Below are 23,776 nucleotides of genomic sequence, written 5' to 3'. Positions count from 1 at the left end.
GTCCTGAGTCACTTGTATTTTGCGGTTGTTTGTTACAGCAGTTGTACTATATGAAAAGTACTTTTATTAGCATAGAGAGGTTAAGCTGATGGTCACAGAGCTAGTAAGTGATAGACCCTGGATGTGAATCCATGTTATTAACTGCTATTCTATTCTGTTCCCTTTTCACACAGTCATATTTATCATATATAACATAAACTGCTCCTATACCTGATTTCCTACATTTGAAGGAGGAAGTGGATTCGGCTCCAAGGTTGGGAATAAAGGGAAGGTGGTTGTTAGGTGCCGTCGTGTCAGTTCCGACTCACAGTGACCCTACGTACAGCAGAAAAAACACTGCCCGGTCCCGCGCCATTCTCACAATCATTGCTATGTTTGAGCCCATTGTTGCAGCCACTGTGTTAATCTTTCATGCTGAGGGTCTTCCTCTGTTTTGCTTACCCTCTGCTTTACTAAGCATGATGTCCTTCTCCAGGGACTGGTCCCTCCTGATAACATGTTCGAAGTACAGGAGATGAAGTCTCACCATCCTTGCTTCTAAGGAGCATTCTGGCGGTACTTCTTCCAAGACAGATTTGTTTGTTCTTCCGGCAATCCACAGCATATTCAACGCCATAATTCTTTGTCAACACCTAATTCAAAGCATCAATTCTTCTTCGGTCTTCCTTATTCATTGTCTAGCTTTTGCGTGCATGTGAGGCAATAGAAAATACTATGGCTTGAGTCAGGTGCATCTGAGTCCTCAAAGTGACATCTTTGCTTTTTAACATTTTTAAGAGGTCTTTTGCAGCAGATTTGCCCAATGCAAATATATCATTTGATTTTGTGACTGTTGCTTCCATAGGCATCTACTGTGGAAGCAGGGAGGTAGTTTCCTCAAATAATCATTTGATTTCTACATCTCTTATTAACTGTGTGAGAGGAAGACTACGTTGGCTTAAGCAACTTTACAGATTAACCCCCCCATTACCTTTTGAGAGCGTATATTCAGCAGTTCTTTAGTAGATATATAATGCTTCATAACAACCTGCCCCAAAATCTTATGGCTTAAATAGCAAGTATTTATTATCTCACACAGTTTCAATGAGTCAGGAATCCAGAGTGGCTAAGCTGGGTCATTCTGGCTCAGGGTTTCTCATGAGGTTGCAGTCAAGATGTTGGCTGGGAATTCAGTCATCTGAAGGCTTGACTGAAGCTGGAGGATTTACTTCCAAGGAGACTCATTCAATAGCTGATAAGTTGGTTTGATTGCTGGCAGGAGGCCTCAGTTCCTCCCCACTGGGCTGTGTGACTGTCCTTACAACATGGTGGCTTATTTTGTCCAGAGCAAGCAATTCAGTAAGCCAAGGCAAAAGCTGCAATATCTTTTACAACTAGTCCCAGAAGTCCTACACCTCTCCTTCTACAAATACCCTATTGATTACCTAACCCCAAAATACTAAATCAATTGCTTTCAAGTGGATTCTGACTTATGGCTATACCATGTGTTTCAGATCAGAACTGTTTTCCATCAGATTTCCAATGGCTGTGATCTCTTAGAAGATCACCACGCCTATCTTTTCCAAGGTGACTCTGGGTAGATTAGAATCACCAATCCTCCAGTTAGTAGCTGAGCGTTGAATCATTTGCACCACCTAAGGAGTATTACTGATCACCTAGGCCAGTCCTATCCAGTGTGGGAGAGGACAAGGGAGTGAATCACTGGAGGTGAGGATCACTGGGAGCCATTTTAAAAGCCCTCAAGGGCCAATTCATTCATGCAACAGATATTTCAGTGCCTACTGAGGCACTAGAGACAAAGCAGTGAACAAGACAGACAAAAGGCCTCACTTTTATAAAGTAAATATTCTAGTGGAGGGCAGAAAGGAAATACATTTAATAAATAAACAAATTATATATAGTAAGCTAGAAAGTGGTAAGTGCTATATGGATAGGGATGAACCTTGGTAAACGGGACGGGGAGTGCTGGAGGTGGGAACCGTTTGTGATTTTAAATAGAATGATCTAGATAGGCCTCACTTAGAAGGCTTGAAGGAGGCAAGGAAACATGCCATGTGGGTTTATGGAGGAAGAGTGTTCCAGGCATCGGGAAGAGCAACTACAAACACTTTGAGGTGGGAGTGTGCCTTCCATGATGAAGGATGAGCAAGGCAATCAAGGTGGTTGTAGGGAGGACATAAGGGGAGATGAGATCAGGTAAGTGACAGTGGGGGCAGCAGAAACTGTACAGGATCTTACAGGCTCTTATAAGCACGCCGAGTGAAATGGATGGGTCTTAGCAGATGAATGATATGATCTGAGTTAATATTTTTAAGTTTCACTCTGGTGGCTGATACCAGAATAAACCGGCCAAGGGTGGAAGCAGGGAAACAAATTTGCGGGCTCCTGCAAAAATTCAGACAGAAGATAAAGGTGGCTTACATTAGGGCATTGTCAGTGAAAGTGATGAGAAGTCAGATTCTAGACTTATTTTGCAGGTTCTCTAGCATGATTAATTCCCCATTTTAGGCCGTTGTTTAGGAGGAGCAGTTTTTTAAATTTTTTTGGTCCCAGAGCTGTGGCTGTCAAATGGTGCTCCAGGGAACCATGCTGGTTCTGAGAAGCTCATAAGAGTTTGCTACTAGGAGCAATGAGATGGGACAGATGGGTCAATTTTCATGCTCTCTAGCCCTAGTTTTATAGGGACAGCTCCGTGTTGACATGCTTCATATAACATGGAGAGGGAGAGACTTTCTTAACCAAGTCCAGAAACCACAATGTCCTAAAGGAAAAGACAGGGCATCCGTATGGCCATCTATCCAAATTAAACAAACAAAAGTAAGTGTATGAAAAAATATCATTTATAAAATTTATGCATTTATAAAATCAAAGGAAAACTGGGTTAGGAAAAGATATTTGTAACACAAATAATCAAAGTTTAATATTCCTAATATTAAAAATATTAAAAAGCTCTTATAAATTCATAAAACCAGATAGAAAATTGGATGAAGGACATTTTCAATATGAGGCTCATAATAAACTTCCTTCACTGGATTGTTGTGAGGATAAAGTAACATCTATAAACCGCTGAATAAGTGAGCCACAGCTACCACCATGATGACTTTCATCACCATCATCACCACCACCAGCAGTAACTCATCATCATAACAATTTAAGAGCCATTAGTGATGTGAACTTGAGTCAACCCTGAATGCCAATTCAAACGCAGCTTCCTCCAAAGAAGATTATTCTCTGAGAGTAAACAATTACATATTACCTTTTCATGATTTTCAATTAGGATCTCAATAACAATGTTCTGGAATTTTATATCCATGATGGCTGCCACTGTTTCTTCCTGAGGCCGCAGCAGGGTGGGTCCAAACACCACACCAAGGTTTGCCACCGTCATCAAATTCTGCTTGTGGTTATTAGCAACACTGGGAGGAAGGAAAACAAAGAGCACAAATGAGGGAAAGAGTGTAATACAGACAGCCGACTTCCCTGCACCCTTCCTGCCTCCAGGCTCCTCATCCAGAAGGAGCCAGCACTTGGACCATTTTAGATGCCCTCAAGTCAATAGGGAGACTTTTCTACTCATATATTCGTCTACCAACGTTTCTGAAACCTTCAGTGCTCAGGTGATTTGGTTGCTTCAAGATGTGGCCATCTTTATCATTTCCATTTTGCTAAAACAACCAATCTTTGAACCAAAGCAGCTGCCTTCCAGAGTATATACCTTTGTATATGTGAATCCCTGTTCTGCAAGTACAGGTAACTGCTAATCCCTCTTAGTTATAACTTCTGTACTTGGTTACTCGTAAACCATTGCAATCATTAGCATTTTCTCTAGTGCAAATGTAAAAACTCTTGACAGCTTTAATATATGTGTAAACATAGACACAAGATAGGCTTAATTTTTAAAATGGGCAGATCTGAATATTTAAAACCAAGTCAGGAAATTCAGCACTTTAGGCTCAAAGTATTAAAGCCCCACCACATTAAACATGTGGCTCACATTAAGGGAACCATGTGGTATAAACAGAAATAAAAATGTACTACTGCATCCATGTAGATGGCTGTGTTTATATTGTCACTTACACTTAAAGTCTAAGAACACCAGTGTCAGCAGTAGCTGGCTCTGAGTAATTTTCTAAATACATATGCATATTTTTGGATAAACAGCTAGTCAAAACTTGTATCTGAACCCTAAGTCCAGGTCACAGTGACCTAGCTATAAAGCGCAATTGTTCATCCACTGGCCTGCATATAAAAATATACAAATGATCTATAGGCAACCAAAAAAAGCTGTGAGTTATGGCCATTCGATATTAAGAAAATTCCCCAAATCACCTGTTAAAAGAAGGAAGCTATTCATTAGTAACCTAAAACTACAGAGAAATCAGGCAGAGACAGGCAGTTTGTACAGACCTACGTCCCCAGCATTTAGGGCTATTTTTTCACATAATCCTATAAATGCCTGCACTGTTTTCTTCCATACCTCTATTTTATAGGAGGAAAAGAGGTTTAGCTGAGTTAAATGCTGAAATACTTTGTTGAAATACCGCATCAGCCAATTTTATGAACAAATGTGTACTTTTCTATAATTTTCTAGGGCTGGGAGTTTAATTTGATTAAAAACTTCCTCCTCTTGAAGGGACAGAGTGTGGTTAAGTTTATGCAACTTTAACGGTGGCCCAGCCCAGTTAGGAAGAGAGTTTGCTTTCAGCTACTAACCAACACCTGCAGCATGGACAGTTACCACCAATCTCCTGGCCTGTTTCTGGTCCACATAAGAACTGGGTTGGGCTGGGTAAGAACATTTTAAAATGCTTTTTTAGTTCTATCTAAATCTCCTCATTTTACTTAAGAGTTCTCCATTCTGCCCAGAACTGCATCATGTTTCCGGTCTGAAAGTGTTAATACAGATGGTCAAGTTCTATCTGGCAAGGAGGAGAGCCTTTGGGTCTGTGCCTCAGTCAATCAGCAAGTATGCATATTCACAAGCTGCTTTTAACATCACTGCTGTCAACATCAGCTCCTGTGTGAGGGAAATGAATTCCACGCCCTTCTACTTCCCCTCCCACGTGGGCTAAGTCTGTACACTTACCTCTCTTGTCACAAAAGTCCCTTGTGCAAATGAATCAACAAGCTATTTATATACGAAAGCACTTCTAAATTGTAGAACAATATAAAAATGTATGGTTTGGATGATGATCAGTTTTCACCATCATGCTTTTCAACACTACACCTGGGCTCCCTAAGTCTAGAAATCTTGGGGTTCAGCTTAATCCTGCCCACCCCGTGAGTCACTGTCTAAAACTCAGATCTGATCATGTCTTTCCTCTGCTGCAAATTACAATAGTCCTACATGTCACTCACCTTTTGGGAGAGAACATATATGTAAAGTTTTCAGCAATGCTGCTATTGTTTAATTGTTCTTATGATGATAATTATAAACCTTTGGTGGGCTCTGTTGTTTTCAATATGAAGTCCACACTTACAAAATAATACACCTTTGTACAACCTCACCACTAAGTCCTCTTCTGCCACTTGCCAGCTCTCAGTTCCTGGGCAAGTGACTCAATATGTCTAGCTTTGGGTTTCTCATATTTAAAAAAAAAAAAAAAGCAGAGCCAACATGGTGCTATAGACAAAGCACCACACCATCCCTCTACAGCAAAGACCCAAAAAACTAAGTAAAACACAGACAAACGTCAATCCTGGAACCTTAAGTGTCAAATGAAGAAATAAAGAAGTCAATTAAACACGGAATGGAATTAAAAACTGACAGAGAACAGACAGCGAGGAGATATGGAACAAAGGCCCCTTATCAGCTAACGCAGCATGGATTCACTGTCTTGGACTCCTGTCAGAGATAAGTGGACAGCGAATAAAGGAAAGCAGCTTCATGGAGCTCCCAGGTGGAAACAGAGCACCCAGTAACCAGCAATACATCCCTTCCTACCCCTCATCCTTCTTCCCCCTGCTCGGCCTCTGCTGCTTCCCAGTGGGCTGAGGTTGCTCAGCCATGAGGTGCCGGCTCTGTGCTGCTTGGGTTCGCCCTGCCCGTACCAGCCGATTCCTTCAGTGCCAACAGCAGGCTCCCTTAGCACTTTTTTTTTTTTTCTGGCTCTTGTTTTTCTCTCCCCTGTCTCTTCTTTCCCATACCCAACTTAGAGCCACACATCACAACCTTCCCCCTCTCTCCTGCCTATCTGCACCCTGAGCTGAACATTGCACCCCCAAGCAGTATAGGCACAGCCTACCAGAACTTGCTCAGCACTGACCCCCAGTCTGCCCTGTTGGCCCCAATACGTGCCACAAATAACCCATCCCAGACCCTCCCCTTCAGCTGGACTTGCACTGCTGCACCATAGCTGAGCAACCAGCCCTGCCCATTGGTCAAGGAAATGAAAAGTATCGTGCCCACAGATGGGCGAACAAAAAAAAAAAAAACACACACACACACAGCCCGCCTGCTCAGACATAACCAAATAAAACAAAAAAGCAGGGCAAAGCAAACAAATCTGCAACCAACAAATGAAGAAAATAATGACTGAATGTCCCAAAGACAGCAGACAATATCAAAACATTAAAAAAAAAAAAGAAGAAGAAGAAAAAGGACAGGATGGTTCTAACAAAAAAACAGGCATCCAAAATAAAACACCAAATGACTTTCCAGTAGAAGAAAAGGCACTGGAACTACCTGACAGGGAATTCAGATCTCTAATATTCAGACCTATCCAAGTGTTGAAACAAAAATCAGACAAAAATGAGGAAAAAAAATTGACAAATTCATGGAAAAGACAGACAAAATCATGGAAAATACAGACAAAACAATGGAAGAATTCAGGAATATATGAACAAAATGTCAAAATAAATTTACAACTAGAAATCATATAAAAACAACAATTAGAAATCCAAGAGATAAACAAGATTTCAGAAAAGGACAATGGCATAGAAGGTCTGAGGAGTAGGTATGAAACGACGGAAGACAGGATCAGCAAAATTGAAGACAAATACCTGGACACCACTTTGTTTGAGGAAAAAGAAGAAAAATAAATCCTGAGAATGATGTGGGATACAATAAAAAGTAAAAATTTTTGAGTGATTGAAGTTCCAGAGCAGGGGGAAACAACGGAAAACACAGAAGAGATCATTGAAGAATTACTGACAGAAAACTTCCCTAATATCATTAAAGATGAAAAACTGACCATTCAAGAAGCTCAATGAACCCCATATAGGATAGACCCCAAAAGAAAATCACCAAGACATATCATAGTCACACTGGCTAAAGCCAAAGCCAAAGCAAGAATCTTGAGGGAAACTCGAGAGAAAAAAAGTCACAGAGGGGAAACAATAAGACTAAGCTCTGATTAATTGGCAGAAACCATGCAGGCAAGAAGGCAATGGAATGACATATATAAAACTTTGAAAGATAAAAACTGCCAACCAAGAATAACATATCCTGCAAAACTCTCGTTCAAATATGATGGTGAAATTAGGACACTTCCAGGTAAATAGAAATGAAAGGAATATGTAAAAGGCAAACCAAAGATACAAGAATTATTAAAGGGAGTCCTTTGGCTTGAGAACAAACATCATCAGATGACAGCCTGAATCTAGGATGCAAGATCACACCAGTAAGATACCAGCCTAGGAAATGAACTCTCAAGGACTATTCAAAACCAAAGATTTATAACAGGGAACCAGAGTGGTAAATCTGTAAACCACAACAATGTCAGAACAATAAAAGAGGGAATAAGTGATATAGGTACAGAACTTTCTGATAGAGAGGAAGGCAAGGCGATACCAAAGTAATAAAAGACTGCTTCAAACCTAGAAAGACATGGGTAAATTTCAAGGTAACCACAAAGAAAGTTAACAAAACTATTCATCAAAATAAAGAAGAAAAACATAAAGTTTCAGTAAAAATAAAATCTACAAAAAAAGAAATGAAAAAAATCCACAAACAAAAGGAATTCAGCACAGGAACAAAGAAAATGTCAGCATCACAAAAAAAAAAAAAAAAGCACTACAAAATTACAGCAATAAACTCTTACCTATCAATGTAAATGGCCTAAACGTACCCATAAAGAGACAGAGACAGTGACAGGATGGATTAAAAAACAGGATCCATCAATATGCTGTCTACAAGAGACAAACCTTAAAGACAAATTTATTAAAAATCAAAGGATGGAAAAAAATATATCAAGTAAACACCTACCAAAAAAGAGTAGGCGTGACAGTACTAATCTCAGATAAAACAGACTTTAAAACAAAATCCACTGCAAAAGACAATGAAGCACTATTGAAGAAGAAGAAAAAAGTAGGAGGATTCATACTACCTGACCCTCAGAACCTGCTATACAGCTATGGTAGTCAAAACAGCCTGGTACTGGTACAATGTCAGATACCTTGACCAATGGAACAGAATGGAGAACCCAGATGTAAATCCATCCACCTGTGGTCACCTGATCTTCAAGAAGGCCCCAAAGACCAACAAATGGGGAGAAGACAGTCTTTTTAACAAATGGTGCTGGCAAAACTGGATGTCCGTCTGCAAAAAAATGAAACAGGACCCATACCTCACACCATACACAAAAACTAATTCAAAATGGATCAAACACCTAAATATATAAAGATCATAGAAAAAAAAAAAAAAAAGGATAAATGCTAGAGGTCCTAACAGAGGGTATTAACAGGATACAAACCATAAGTAACAACACACAAACTCCACAAGATAAGCTAGATAACTGGGATCTTCTAAAAATTAAACACTTATGCTCATCAAAAGACTTCACCAAAAGAGTAAAAACAGAACCTACAGACTGGGGGAAAAAAATTGCCTATTAAAAATCCTACAAAGGTCTAATCTCTAAAATCTACAGGAAAATTCAACACCTCTACCACAAAAAGACAAATAATCCAATTAAAAAATGGGCAAAGGAAATGAACAGACACTTCACCAAAGAAGACATTCAAGTGGCCAACAGACATATGAGGAAACACCAGCCATTAGAGAAATGCAAATCAAAACCACAATGAGATACCATCTTACCCTGGCATTACTGGCACGAATCAATAAAACAGAAAATAGCAAATGTTGGAGAAGCTGTGGGGAGATTGGAACTCTTACGCACTGCTGGTGGGAATGTAAAACAGTACAACCATTTTGGAGAGTGATATGGCGCTTCCTTAGAAAGCTAGAAATAGAAATACCATAGGATCCAGCAATCCCACTTCTAGGAATATATCCTAGAGAAATAAAAGCCATCACGAAAATAGACATGCACACCCATGTTCACTACAGCACTGTTCACAATAGCAAAAAGATGGGAACAACCTAGATGCCCATCAACAGGTAAATGGATAAACAAACTATGGTACATACACACAATGGAGTACCTCACAACGATAAAGAACAAACACTATGGAAAAACACTAAATCGATAATACAAAAGTGGTAACTTTTGTGAAGGGTAAGACAGCCTACAATACTGGGGAATCTAGCACAACTTGCATAAGGCAAGGTTATGGAAGCTCCACAGACACATCCAAACTTCCTGAGGGGATCGAATTACTGGACTGAGGGCGGTGGGGACTGTGGTCTCAGGGAACATTTAGCTCAGTAAGCATAAAATAGTTTATAAAGAAAATGTTCTACGTTCTACCTTGGTGAGTAGCATCTTGGGTCTTAAAAGCCTGTGAGCGGCCATCTAAGATACATCACGGTTCTCATCCCTTTGGGAGCAAGGGAGAATGAAGAAAACTAAAGGCACAAAGAAAAGATTAGTCCAAAGTACTAACGGACCACAACTACCACGGCCTCCACCAGACTGAGTCCCATACAACTAAATGGTACCCAGCTACCACTACCGACTGCTCTGACAAGGATCACAATAGAGGGTCCCAGACAGAGCTGGACAAAAAGGTAGAACAAAATTCTAACTCACAAAAAAAGACCAGACTTACTGGCCTGAGACTGAAGAAATCCTGAGAGTATGGCCCCCGGACACCCTTGTAGCTCAGTAATGAAGTCACTCCTGAAGTCCACCCTTTAGCCAAAGAACAGTCATGCCCATGAAACAAAATGAGATTAAAGGGGCTCATGAGTCCAGGGGTAAAGACCAGAGGCCATGAGGGGACAGGAAAGCTGATAATAGGGAACCCAAGCTTGAGAAGGGACAGTGTTGACATGTTGTGGGGTTGTTACCTAATGTCATAAAACAATACGTGTACTAACTGTTTAATGAGAAGTTTGTTCTGTAAACCTACATCTAAAGTACAATTAAAAAAAAAAAAAAGAAGGGGGAATAAAACACCTACTTTATTAGGTTGTTGTGTAGATTTAATGTGATAATGCGTGGGAAGTACAGTAATTATTACAATAATATTTCATTACTCACCCTTTTTCTACTTTCACAACTCTCTGCCTTTGTCCATGCCATTCCCTTTACCTAGAATGTTCTTATTCTTCTTTCTTTGCTTGGCAAACTGATGATCTGAAAAGCTCAGCTCAAATGCTGCCCCATCTCCTGCCATCTCTCTCTCGTCTTTCCCCAGTCCCCTACCCCTCACAGAAGCAGGAAAGCCTGCTCTTGCATGTATTACAGTGTGATATGTCTCTCCCACTGCCCAAGGATAGGGACTGTGCTATTCTACATGGCACAACCAGTGCTGAACACACTGCCTGGCACAGAAGCAGCACAATGAATGTTCACTGAGGTGTTAAGATGGGAGCTTCTGTGTAGACATAAAAACAATTACTCCCAACCCAGCTACTTATAAAACCTCAAATTATTATTGATGATTTTTTTGGGACTGTGTCTCAACTATCACAACTTCCTTTTTCAATGTCTGGAGCTGTGTTCCTGATTCTTAGATTTAATTAATGAGCAATAATGACTCTGATTTGCAGGCCCCAATGTCCAAAGGCATTTGGAAAAAAGTTACAGTAATTCTGGATAAGCAACTCTGAATATAAATAGGCTTGAGGCTACCTAATATAATTCATTTCCCTTGTAATGATCCGTTTTATTTTCAAACTTAAAAAACACATTGCTCTAACTTATGAAACTTTTTGGGGAAAAAAAGCTGCTCCTTGCATTACTAACTACCATTATCTTTTGGCACCCTGAAGTTAACAAATTGATCTGTCATGTGATTATTACTGCTCCCAACTTGGTATGGCTTTGTTCATTACTTCAGAACGAATTATTAATGGCTTGAGATCTCTATGTATCCCAGAAAGAAAGGCCTAGACTTCAGCCTCTGCTGGACCAGCCATCCATTATAGCCTGATGAATTTACAGATGTGTGGGAGGCAGGGTGGCAGAGTCCAGCTGGGGTCACAGGACTCATTCATTAGTGAGGTCTATAAAGCACCAAGTGCCTGCTTTCTGTGTGGTAACTGAGCTGCTTGAGGTCTTCCTCATATAGTCTAGGATGTCATGCTGAGTCATGACTTAAAATCCATGCACAGGGGTTTCTTGGGCATAGCTCACCTCACTGAAGGAATCTTGACACATGTTTTACAGAACCCTATGTCCACATGGACTATTCTGCAGTGCCTTCAGAGAGAACTGCCAATTCTACAGGCTTTTTAGAGGGTTTCAGAGAAATAATTCCATGTATGATTTTAACTTGGGGAGACACCACAGCTCCTTTTGTGGCCTTTACCATTTAGCTGCACCAGCTGAGAAACAGTGCGTCTCCTGAGGGGCATGCCTTCAGTGCAGTTGTCAGAGGATTTTCAGCCGGTGTTCCTTGTAGTTCTTTCATAAATTCCAATTAATGAGGAAACACCATGTCACAATGAGGATGACCTGGGCAGAGGAGCCTCTTGCCACCTTTGTTTCAAGGGAAAATTAGTGGGGATTCTGGATTGGTCTGGCACCCTTCTGAGAGGCAGAGGAGGTAAATAACTTCCAGATAAGGATGGTGTGGCGGTGGTGGCGGGAGGAGTATTATAAGGGGAGTAGATAGTAGTCAACCCTGAGACCTCCATGCTGTCACAGGGATCCCATCTGTTTTTCTAGAGCTTAAATGAGAGCCAGAGCTCTCTAGGTGCTAAGCAGTACTTTATAACAACACACTGGTCCTGATGTACGCAAAAATATACAGGCCTATTGAAGCATTTGCAAACAGGTTTCATCTTGAGGCCTGGAGTGCTGTGTTAAGAAATGTCAAAGCTGAGTCCTGGCTCCACTGGACACAACATGGTGACAAATTAGCGATGTCTTCCATGGATTAGGTGGATGTGGTGACAGCCCATCACCACTGATCTGCTATCCCTTATATGTCAGCTTCAGCTTCCAGTGTTAAATACTAAGAAATAGGAGATTCAAGACAGCAGCCTAGTCAAGACACACCATGTTTTTCTATAGCAAGGACCCTAGAAACAAAGTAAAACAGATACAGATGACAACCCTGGAACCCTGAGCATCAAATGAAAGGATATAGAATTAGATCAAACACCAGCTGGAATAAGAAACTGAGAGACAGCAGCAAGTGCAAAGAGATACAGAATAGAGGTGCCCTGCCAGACAGTACAGCACAGTGGGACCATTTTGAGACAAAGTCGGCAGCAATTCTGGGTGAAGCACACAGAAAGACAACATTAAGGAACTCCCAGAACAGGAGACAGAGAAACTGTGTTGACATACCTATAGTGAAGGAAGGCGAGCAAGAAATGAACTGGAGCTAAGGAGGGAAAGTATAGGAAGGAGGATGAGAGCTTCGGTGATTCCAGTGTAAAGAGAGCAGGGAGGGAGCCAGGACCCAGAGGCAGGGTGGGTTTCCAGGGGTGGTACCTGACAGGTAGGGCGGGTGGCGAGCACAGAGCAATAGATGAGACCTCCCAACCCCCTCTTTCTTTTTCTCTCTCTCTCCCTCCCCTACCCAACTGCCTGTCCCTCCCCTCCCCCACAAGAGAGCATACCTGTGCTCCCCCTAGCCACCTACCTCGCACCCCACCAGAGAGAGTGCCTGCGGGACTCCCAGTCTTCAGTTCCACCCCTCCCCTGCTGAAGAAAGTGCCTGCACACCCCACCTCTACCACACCAGGGGAAGCACTTGTATGTCTCTGGCTAATCGATCCCCCACCAACTGAGGGAGTACCTCAGCATCCTCAGGTCCTGTCTGTGTTACTTGCCAGTCGCCTGCCCACATGGTGAGTGGCTGTGAGCATTTTTGTACTGCTGAATAGTGCCCATCCAGTATACCTTCACCTATCTCACATGTACAGTGAACAGTGATGAGGGCTAACCCTGCCCCCTGTTGCCCCGTTCAGCTGGAGGCAGGAAGTGAATGCCCCTGTGCAGCCAGATAAGCTATCACCAAAGTCCACCTGACCTACCTGCACTGATAAATCAAAACAACAACAAAAAAAATCATAAATAAATAAAACAACACCTTAATGCCTTGGAGACAACAGACAGTATCAAATCACATAAAGAAACAAGTGAAGATGGCTCAACAAAATTATCAAAACAAAGGGGCAAAAAATCTTCCTAAGGAAGACATGGTAATGGAACTGCCTGAAAAAGAATTCAAAAGGCTTATATACAGGGTCCTCAAAAAGATAAAGGAAAACGCAGCCAAAACCCTAGAAGAATCCAGGAAAACAATACAAGAACAGAATGACAAATTAAATACAATGACAATTAGAAATCACACAAAAATGGCAACTAGAAATCCAGGAGATTAACAATAAATTATCAGAAATAGACAACTCAATGGAAGGGCATAGAAGTACAATTGAAAAAATGGAAGAAAGAATTAGCAAAATAGAAGACAAATCCCTTCATACCAATTTGTTTGAGTAACAATCAGAAAAAAGAATGGAAAAAAAAAAAATGAAGAAAGCCTATGAGTTATATGGGACACTATGAAAGGGAATAATTTATGTGAGATAGGAATCCCAGAACAGGAGGAGACCAAAAAGAAGAAGATAAAAAAAAAGCACAAGGAGAACTTTTGAAGATTTTTCTGGAAGAACAATTCCCCCATGAGAAGATTTCCATCCAAGGAGCTCAACAAATGTCATACACAAACAAAAGAGACCTTCATAAATGGAAAAACATACCATGGTCATGGATAGGAAGGCTTAAAATTGTGAAAATGTCAACACTACCCAAAGAGATCTATAGAAACAATGCAATCCCGATCCAAATTCCAACAACATTCTTTAACAAGACAGAAAACTAATCCCCAGCTTTATAGGGAAAGGAAAAAGCTCCCAGGTTAGTAAAACATTACTGAAAAAAAGAACAAAGTAGGAGATCTCACACTACCCAATCTCAGAACCTAATATACAGTTAGTCAAAACAGCCTGGTACTGGAACAATAACAGACACATAGACCAATGGGATAGAACTAAGAACCCAGACATAAATCCATCCATCTATGATCAGATGATATTTGACAAAGGGCCAAAGTCCATTATATGGAGAAAAGGCAGTCTCTTTAACAAATGGTGCTGGCATAACTGCATGTCTATCTATAAAAAAATGAAACAAGACCCATACCTCATACCATACACAAAAACTAACTCAAAATGGATCAAAGACCTGAACATAAAATCTGAAACAATAAAGATTGTGGAAGAAAACATAGGGAGAATGCTAGGGGCCCGATTTATGGCATAAACAGAATATCAAGCTTAATTAAAATACACAAACTCCAGAAGATAAACTAGATAACTAGGAGCTCCTAAAAGTTAAATACTTATGCTCATCAAAAGACTTTCCAAGAGAGTAAAAAGGGAACCTACAGACTCTGAAAAAATCTTTGGCAATGACATAACTGTCAAAGATTTAATCACTAAAATACACAACTCAACAATAAGAAGACAAGCAACCCAATCACAAAATGGGAAAGGACATGAACAGACATTTCACCAAAGAAGACATTCAGGTGGTCAATAAATACATGAAAAGATGCTTGTGATCATTAGCCATTAGAGAAATCCAAATCAAAACCACGATGGGATATCATCTCACCCCTGCAAGAATGGCACTGATCAAAAATTCAGAAAACAATAAATGCTGGTGAGGTTGTGGGGAGATTGGAACTCTCATACACTGCTGGTGTGAATATAAAATGGTACACCCACTACGGAAAACGATATAGTGCTTCCTTAAAAACCTAGAAATAGAAATACCATATGATCCAGCAATCCCACTCCTAGGAATATATCCTAGAGAAATAAGAGCTTCGCATGAATAGACATATGCACACCAAGGTTCACTGCAGCATCATTCACAATAGCAAACAGAAGGAAACAACCTAAGTGCCCACTGACAGGTGAATGGATAAAAAAATTATGGTACATACACCCAATGGAATATTATGCAACAATAAAGAGCAATTATGAATCCATGAAACAGCTCACAGCGTGGATGAATCCACAGGGCATAATGCTGAGTGTAATCAGTTAATCAAAAAAGGACAAATAATGCATGAGACCACTATAATAAAAGCTCAAGGTTTACACACAGAAACAAGCAATCTTTGATGGTTACAAGGGAGGGGAGAGATGGAAAGGGGAGATCAGTAACTAGACAGGAGACAAGAGTTAACTCTGGACAAGAGAAAGACAATACACAAAATAGGGGAAGTCAGCATAACTTGACCAAGGGAAAGGAAATCACTTAGAGCAACACTAGAAAAATAAATAAACAGGCAACCATAGTAAATACTATAGCTTATACAACCCTAAAACAACAAATAATAACTTACAAGCAGATACGTAGGCAGATACGTATGCTGAGTAGGGGAAAGAGGGCGTGTAGGAGTATACTTATGTACATATACAGGTTAGGCTGTGGATATTTTTACATACATATTTGTATCTACAGCATGTACATATTTGTATGTAAGTATATTCATATATACAATAGAGCATAAAGAGGACACTGTCATAGGAGCTTTCCAGACACATCCAAACAGCTTCAGAGATCGAGTTACTGGTGCTGAGGGCTGGGAACCTTGGTCTCTGGGGACATCTAGCTCAGTTGGCATAACATAGTTCATAAAGAAAATGTTCTACATCCTACTTTGGCAAGTAGCAACTGGGGTCTTAAAAGCTTTTGAGCAGCCATCTAAGGTACACCTACTGGTTCCATACACCTACAGGATAGATGCAAAAGAGAATGAAGAAAGTCAAAGACATAAGGAAAGTATTAGTCCAGAGGACTAATGGGCCAGATAAACCACTGCATCCACCAGCCTGTGCCCAGAAGAACTAGATGGTGCCTAGCTAACGCCACAGACCTTTCTGAAAAGGATCACAATAGAAGGTCCCAGACAGAGCGGGAGAAAAATGTAGAACAAAATTCAAATTCACAAAAAAACACCAGACTTACTGGTCTGACAGAGACTGAAGGAATCCTGAAACTATGGCACACAGACACCCTTCTAACTCAGATCTGAAGCTATTCCCTGAAGTCCACCTTTCAACCAAAGATTAGACAGGTCTATAAAATAAACAATAGCACACCCAAGGAAGGTGCTTTTTAGATCAATCAAGTATAAAAGACCAAATGCACAACACCGGCCCAAAAGCAAAGACATGAAGGCAAGAAGGGACAGGAAACCTGGATGAATGGAACCAGGGAACCTGGAGTAAAAAGGGGGAGAGTGCTGACACGTTGCCGAGATTGAAACCAATGTCGTGAAACAATCTGTGTATAAATTTTTGAACGTGAAAGAAGTAATATTTTACATTTACTCACTTTTTGTAATAACTCTAGAACAGTAGCTCTCAAACTTTTCTGACAACGATCCACAGTAGGAATGTATTTTCCAATATAGCATTTTACTAGCGTACATGGGCGTGTGCCCACGCACAAACACAGACAACCAGAAACAAAAGTTTCCAGAAGAGTAATTGTTATGCATTCTGATATTTTCTGTACTGTTCCACACTTTTTTAATCCACTAAATGGATTTCACAATCCGCTAACATGCCATGACTTACAATTTGGAAAACACTGTTCCAGGAGTATAGAGTTTGTACAAGTTATTATCTCCATTTTGCAAATACGGAAAGTGAGGCTAAGGAAGATGGTAGGGCATAGTGGTTTGAGCCAGATAAACCTTACCAGCTGGGTGACAGTGGACAAGTCACTTGGCCTCTCTGAACCTGTTTCCTCACCTGTAAGATAGGTGCAATAACACCTACCTCAGAAGTCGTAACACTATTAAGTAAGATTATAAAATAATGGCTTAATAAATGACGGCTGTTACTGTTATAAGGAGCCCTGGTGGCACAACAGTTAAGTGCTCAGCTGCTAAACCAAAGGTCAGCAGTTCAAACCCACTAAGCTGCTCCGTGGAAGAAAGACTGGGCAATCTCCTTCCGTAAAGATTACAGATCAGGAAATCCTATGGGGCAGTTCTGCTATGTAACACATGAGATCGCCATTAGTTAGAATCTACTCAACGGCACCTAATAACAACAATAGCTATGGAGGTAGTCAAAGTATCAGTAGCAGTAGTAGTAGCAGTAAATGCCAACTTAAAGCCATGCTGTTAGTTAGTGGCTTCACTTGTTATCCTGTGCAGGAAGGAACCTATAGTGGTCTGCTTCTGTCTGAAGGAAGGAGCCCTACCTCCACCTATATTTCAAAGACTTCTATTACCCTACCTATCTGTATGTTTTCTTTTCATTCTTTCTTCTTTTTTGTAAATTATGAAATAGCTTAAACCTACAGAAAAATTTAAAAAAAATAGTATTTAATTTTTCATCAATTCCCTATAAGCACCTCTGGCACAAGAGCCTGAAAGCCTCACAGCTAAAGCAAACCTGCGAAAACTCATTCTGCTTCATGACACCAACTTCCTCATGCCTCTGCCCTGCCTAGTAGAGCTTCCCTTAACCATCGAAAGCCCACCACCCTTCAAGGCCCAGCTCTGGGGGGGACTCCCCTGACCACAGAGGCCATACAGAGCTCTCTGCTCTAAGCCACCATGTTTACAGACAACCCCAGAGGACACCTCTACCCAACTGCTCCCCTGTTCACAGTTCCTCAGGCTGTGGCTCATGACCTTGACAAGTATCCTCTGGAGCACACAGGCGGGATTGACAGAGCAGGTCTGATGTTGCCAGTTCTGAAAGCAGTTGAGTGGGTGGGCACCTAAGCTGTAGTAAATGTCTCCCTTCTTTGTACCACCTCAGGGGCAGGGGGGCTCCGAGCTCTAGGGCTGAGAAGGCTTAGCTGGAAATGAATCTGCAGGAACTTTACTTTTTGTGTGGTTAACCAGACAAGTCTAGTTTCCAGGGTTGTTAGTCTGGTTCCTTTCACCAACCCCAGATTCATACTTAGTATATAATGGAGGGTGAGGAAGGGGATCCCTCCTACCCAAGGGCTGTATGTTTTCTACTAAGCCAGACTGTGTGTGTGTGTTGCCTGGATACCACCTAGACTTGGTGAGGCCGGACCGTCTGGGTGGTGCTGCGGGGGCCTCTGCCGAGGAAACACAGCTGAGCCATAAATACCGATTTGCTGGACTGCCCTAATGGCTGGCATCAGCATGAGAGTTTAAAATAAATTGTTCTGTGTACTGACTGGGGTTACACTCACCAACCGAATTTAACACCTTTCTCGGAATGGTTATCTAGTGAGAAGCCAGGCCTGAAGCTCTGAATAATTGAGTGCTTATGATGGGCACCTTAACACAGTGTCTCTCAATCTTCCTTTAAACCCTTTGAGGCAGGTTGGTATTACCATGGCAACCATTCTACAGATGAGGAAACTGAAGTGCCGAGAAGTAAAGTTGTGCGCCTGAGGTCACATAGCTACTGAGGGGCAGGGCCAGGAGCAGAGGCAGGTCTGAATGCCCAGCCTAGACACAACGCTGCCCTGCTGCCCTACATGATTGATCGTGAGGCCAGGCTCGCCTAATAGAGGCATTCTTTTTCCTCAGAAAACCCAGCCAGAAATGAATGTACGGAAGAGTTACACACTTGAGACCGTGCAGGAAAAAGTAGTGGTTACAATTTAAAAAAAAATGCTGCTCCATCCTTCACCACCCAAGTTACTAAATTGCTAAGAAGGAAAAGAAAAGGAAAGGAAAAAAAAAAAAGTTGAACAAAAACAGAAAACAAAGCATTTAGGCCTGGGAGAACAATACTGGACTAAACACCATTTCTCCTCCTTTCCTGAAGTAAAAAATGGCTGCATGGTTGCCAAAATTATGAAATACGCCTCAAATATAAGGCGATCCGTTTATAGCTGGCTGGCACAGTCCGAGAACTGCTTCCTAGTAATGAAAGAGTGAACACTATCAGATAAAGAGAGAAAAGTGAATTAAAACAAAAAAAAAAAGGAGGAGGGGGAATGCCAAAATGGCTTTCTCCTCCCCCAAAAGAGAAAATTATGCCCCTGCCTGCATCTATCCCAGCTGCACGGATTTTGTACAAGCATCACAATGCTCTGTGAGTGACTAGCAATATCTTTCTTTGCCTCTGGTGAGATGTATAAACTACATTTCCGATGGGTACACATCACTGTGAAGATGTTAATTATTGTCCAGCATTACACGCATCAACTTTAACACCCATTTGCTGCTGGGACATTTTCAGAGAAAAGAGAAAAGGGATTTTGGGGACTACAGGAAAGACAAGGTACCTCTCTGCATGTGCTGTAGTTTACAGTCAATTCAGAGGCTGTCCTGAAATCAGAGTGTGCAGCCAGCTCTATTTCCACTCTGCTTGCCTGTACAACAACCTGAGCCAGCTGCCGTTGAGTCCATTCAGGCCCATGGGGGCCCATGTCTGAGAGCAGAACTGTGCTCCACAGGGTGTCCAGCTGCTGTGATCTTCCAGGAGTAGATCACCAGGTCTTTACTCCAAGGTGCCTCCGGGTGAATCTGAGCCACCAATCTTTTGGTTAGTATGGAGTACAATCTCTGTAATCCAACACCACCTGTTTAAAACCCACCAAAGGCTCCCAACTGTTCTCACATTCAAGTTGAAAACCTTAGCATGATCCAGCTGACCTCTCTAGGCCCTTTTCTACCACCTTCCCTTTCATTCTTTAATCTCGGGGCAAAAATCTCTTTTGGCCTTGGCGCCTTCATGATGCTTTTTCCCCTCTGCCCAGGGAGTTCTGCAGCCCCTCTTTATCTGGCTCTCTCCTATTTATCATTCTCACTTCTTAGAGATCTTTCTGGATACTCCACGCTAGGTCAAGCTCCTTGCTGTAATTCTAGTCCCTCAATTCTCCTTCACAGAATTTACTGAATTATAATTATGTCATTATTTGAAGAATTGTTATCATCATCAGTCTCTTCTACTTGCTGGAAACCCCAGGGGACAGGGATGGCATTGGCCTCCCTCACTACCACATCCTAGCGTAGAGTTTGCCTGTACAAGGTGTTAAGTGTAAAAACGAAAAACAAAAAACCACATATGCATATGCTTTGGGAGGCCACCGTCATTCTAAGAGCATCAAGGCTTGGCTGCGACTGCCTAGTTTAAAGTTTCATGTAACCTATGTAACTTACCGGCATGTTAGAGCCTTTGCTGAGCCGAGGGCAGTGGTAGAGAGCCTTGGCTAGAGTAGCTCACCCTGACACTGATCGCACATAGCAAAACCAGGCGTCTATCCTTGGCTGCACTATGAATTTGGAAGGTAGGAGGCCATAAAATATTCTCAGGGTATAATTATCATTATTACATGCATTACCTAATATACTTTATATAAGATAGCATAAGGTCTCATTTTATATCAGTATCCTTCTAATACACTAATAAAACCTTCTAGGATAGCACCTTCTCTGTCTTACTTTCTCTTTTCTCATCCCTTTCTGAAATGCTTTTATTTCCTGTTTGCCTTTCATTTTTATTATGATTGTCATAAATACTGACATTACATTAACCACGCACTTACTGGGAGCCAGGCATAAGCAGTGTGCTGATTATCTCATTTGATCTTTACAATAACCCTATGAGGTAAGTTCTATTACTATTCCACATGAAGAAGCTGAGGCTTAGAGAAATTTGTCCAGGGTCTCATATCTAATAAGTGATAAGACTGCAACTTGAGCCAGGCAGTCTGCGGCCTGATTCCAAAACTACTGCTCTTAAATGCTCTGCTATACGGCAGAGAGATTGGCGGGGGGGTAGCAAGGGAAATCTCAAATTCAGTATATATCCTGCCATTTTATGGCACTTGCCTCTCTTCTGCATGGCCCAACTTTTAAGAGATTATGGGTAAAATGAGAGCCTGGTTATTTTTAAAAGGATATTTGAAAGGAAATAAGTATATTATGTTCATCTCTGTCCACCAACAGCATAAAATCCCTACAACTTTTCTATTGGTAAAAAAGTAATCTGGGTCATGGGAGTTATTGGAATCCCCTGAGAATAGGCTAAGTTTCATTAATAACAAGGATTATACTTTTGCTGCTAAGCTACCTAGTACTCCTAACTTAGTCACAGTCTTTTAATTTAGAGACGTAAAAACAGGCTAACCTGAGTTTTATTTGCCCTATACTGTCTCAGGAGTCCCTGGCTGGTACACGCAGTTAACGTGCTCACTGCTAACCAAAAGGTTGGAGGTTCAAGTCCACTCAGAGGCACCTCAGAAGAAAGGCCTGGCAATCAATTTCTGGGAAAAAAAAATCAGCCATTGAAAACCCTACATAGCACAGTTCTACTCTGATGCACATCTGGTCACCGTAAGTCAGAATTGGCTCACTTTCAAGTCAGAATCAGCTAAAGGGCAACTGGCACACTGTGTCAACTACCTGGTAATGGAACAGTCTTATGTAATGTAAGGTATATTCCTTTTAAGTCCAAATAAGAAATGCCTTAGCATTTCTAAGCACCCTAGGGGTTAATTGATTGAGGCTTTTACCTCTGTGGCCCTAGACGTTTTTAGGCTCCAATTTGTAGCCCTTAGGCCCCAGATGGGGAAGAGCTGCATTCACATACAAAAAGACCCACAGAAAAGCTGGCCCAGGGAGCCGCCCAGCTTCCTGGAAAATTAGACAACTGTTCCAGATTATACAACAATCTCTTTCTAAAGTCCAATGTAATTAACATTTGCAAAGCATTTTACAGTTTATGAAGTACTTTCATGTTCATTAACACTGATTTATTGTATTTCAGAGCTTCTGTTCTCAAACCTAGGGAGAGGTGGCAGAGGGTAGAGGAGTACAATAAAGCTGCACACCCAGATGTCAACCTGGTGTCACCACGCGCTACAAACGCACCAGCTCCTGTTGGTGGTGACACTCCCTTCAAGGACTTAGCCTAACAAGCTTTAAGCTAACACTGTCCAAAAAAGGCAGGCCATGGGAACACTGCCTTAGGACTCTCTACCCAAGGAAGGCGTGCAAGGTGACCCAGCACAGAGGCCAACAGCAGGTCATCTATTCTGAAATCAACAAGTAGTTTTGAACGCCTATCAGGTGCCAGGAACTGCTGTAAGTGCTGGGAATACAGAATACAAAACAAACAGACAACCCTCAAAATTCCCTGCCCTAGAGAAGCTTACATTCTTTGGGGGTAGGACAAACAACAGGCAAATAAAATGCACGGTGCTTGGGTGAAACATGAAGCAGGGAAAGGGGATAGGGAGCATTGTGGAATATTTCCCATTTAGACAGGGTGATCAGGGAAGGTCTCACGGAGAAGAGGGCATTTAATGACAACTCGAAGGAGGTAAGGAAGCAAGCCACGTGGGTATCTGGGGAAGAGAGTTATAGGCAGAGGAAACAGCAGGTGCAAATGCCTCAAGGTAGGCACACACCTGACACGTTGGCAAATCCAGTGTACCTGGGGCAGAGCAAGCAAGCAGGAGAGTATTAGGAGAGGCCAGAGAGGTAAAGGAGTTGGGGGTAGCACAAATCCTGCAGGACTTTGCAGGCCACTGTAAGGGCTTTGTTTTCCACTGAGTGAGATGAAAAGCAATTAGAAGATTTTGATCAGGGGAGTAACATAATATTGGTCACCGCTCCCTGTAGATTCAGGAAAGTCTCAGCTACTAAGACTTAAATGCTCAGATTCCAACTAGGTAAATGGGTCTCTTGACTTTCAAAGAGAGATAAAAGAACATCACAAACTAGCACTGAGACCTGGCTGAGAGAATTCAAGACACCTAAAAGCAAGAAACGGCACCGTTCATATTTATTTGCATAACTAAAATGTGTCGGGCACTGTGGCTTTGCACCTATGTCTGTGTTAAGGTGGCTGGTCTCCGAAGTTGCTCTACATTTTTCTCTTAGTCACTGTGCTGGAGGCCTCCAATGGGAAGGCAGGAGTAAAAACAGAATGCTTAGTGAAACTTGAACTGGAGACCTTGAGTAACTAATAGCTTCTAGGTGCTGGTCACCTGCGACCCAGCTAACAGTCACCCATGAACAGCACATGAACAGCACTTAGAGAGTCCATTGAAGGTAACCATCTTAACAATCTTTAATTGGTTAAAATAAACAATGCTCTTCCGAACCAGGTCAGTATCATCAGTCCCATTTTACAGGTAAAAGAGCAGGGACAAAAGGGCTAAATCAAATGTTAAGGAATTGGCCCTCAGTCATGCGGCTTAGCTCCAAAGAGAAGAATAGTTGGCTCCGAGTTTGAGCAGTCTGACCGCCTCACTTCCCATGAAGTGCAAACCCTCTGTTTTGCTTCTTTGGAAATGACTGTAATACCCTCTGGAGAGAGAATCAAGATTCCATCCAGGTAGCCTGTCTCCTTTCATGGAGATTTTTTAAATGAGGGTAGTAACCCATCTAACTGGCAAACCTTTGAAAAGAAGTGTACTTCCACTCAAAAAGGAAA

General features: G+C 41.6%; 1 protein-coding gene across 19 annotated transcripts in view; it reads right to left on the bottom strand.

Annotated features, from left to right (window-relative positions):
• The window catches only part of ARHGAP26 (Rho GTPase activating protein 26), a 544,325-nt gene that overhangs the window by 161,075 nt on the left and 359,474 nt on the right, over positions 1-23,776 (bottom strand). For all 19 annotated transcript variants that reach the window (XR_002786201.2, XM_064277594.1, XM_064277597.1 and 16 more), the window contains one exon: positions 3,257-3,416. Coding sequence is in view for 18 of the 19 variants with exons in the window: in XM_064277594.1 (XP_064133664.1) it covers positions 3,257-3,416 (160 nt within the window). In the remaining variant the exon portion in view is untranslated. The remainder of the gene's footprint in view (positions 1-3,256; positions 3,417-23,776) is intronic.

The sequence above is a fragment of the Loxodonta africana genome, chromosome 2 (assembly GCF_030014295.1).
Source record: "Loxodonta africana isolate mLoxAfr1 chromosome 2, mLoxAfr1.hap2, whole genome shotgun sequence".
Classification (NCBI taxonomy): Eukaryota; Metazoa; Chordata; class Mammalia; order Proboscidea; family Elephantidae; genus Loxodonta; species Loxodonta africana.
Note: the sequence above shows the minus strand (reverse complement) of the source record. Positions and strands in the feature narration are given on the sequence as shown.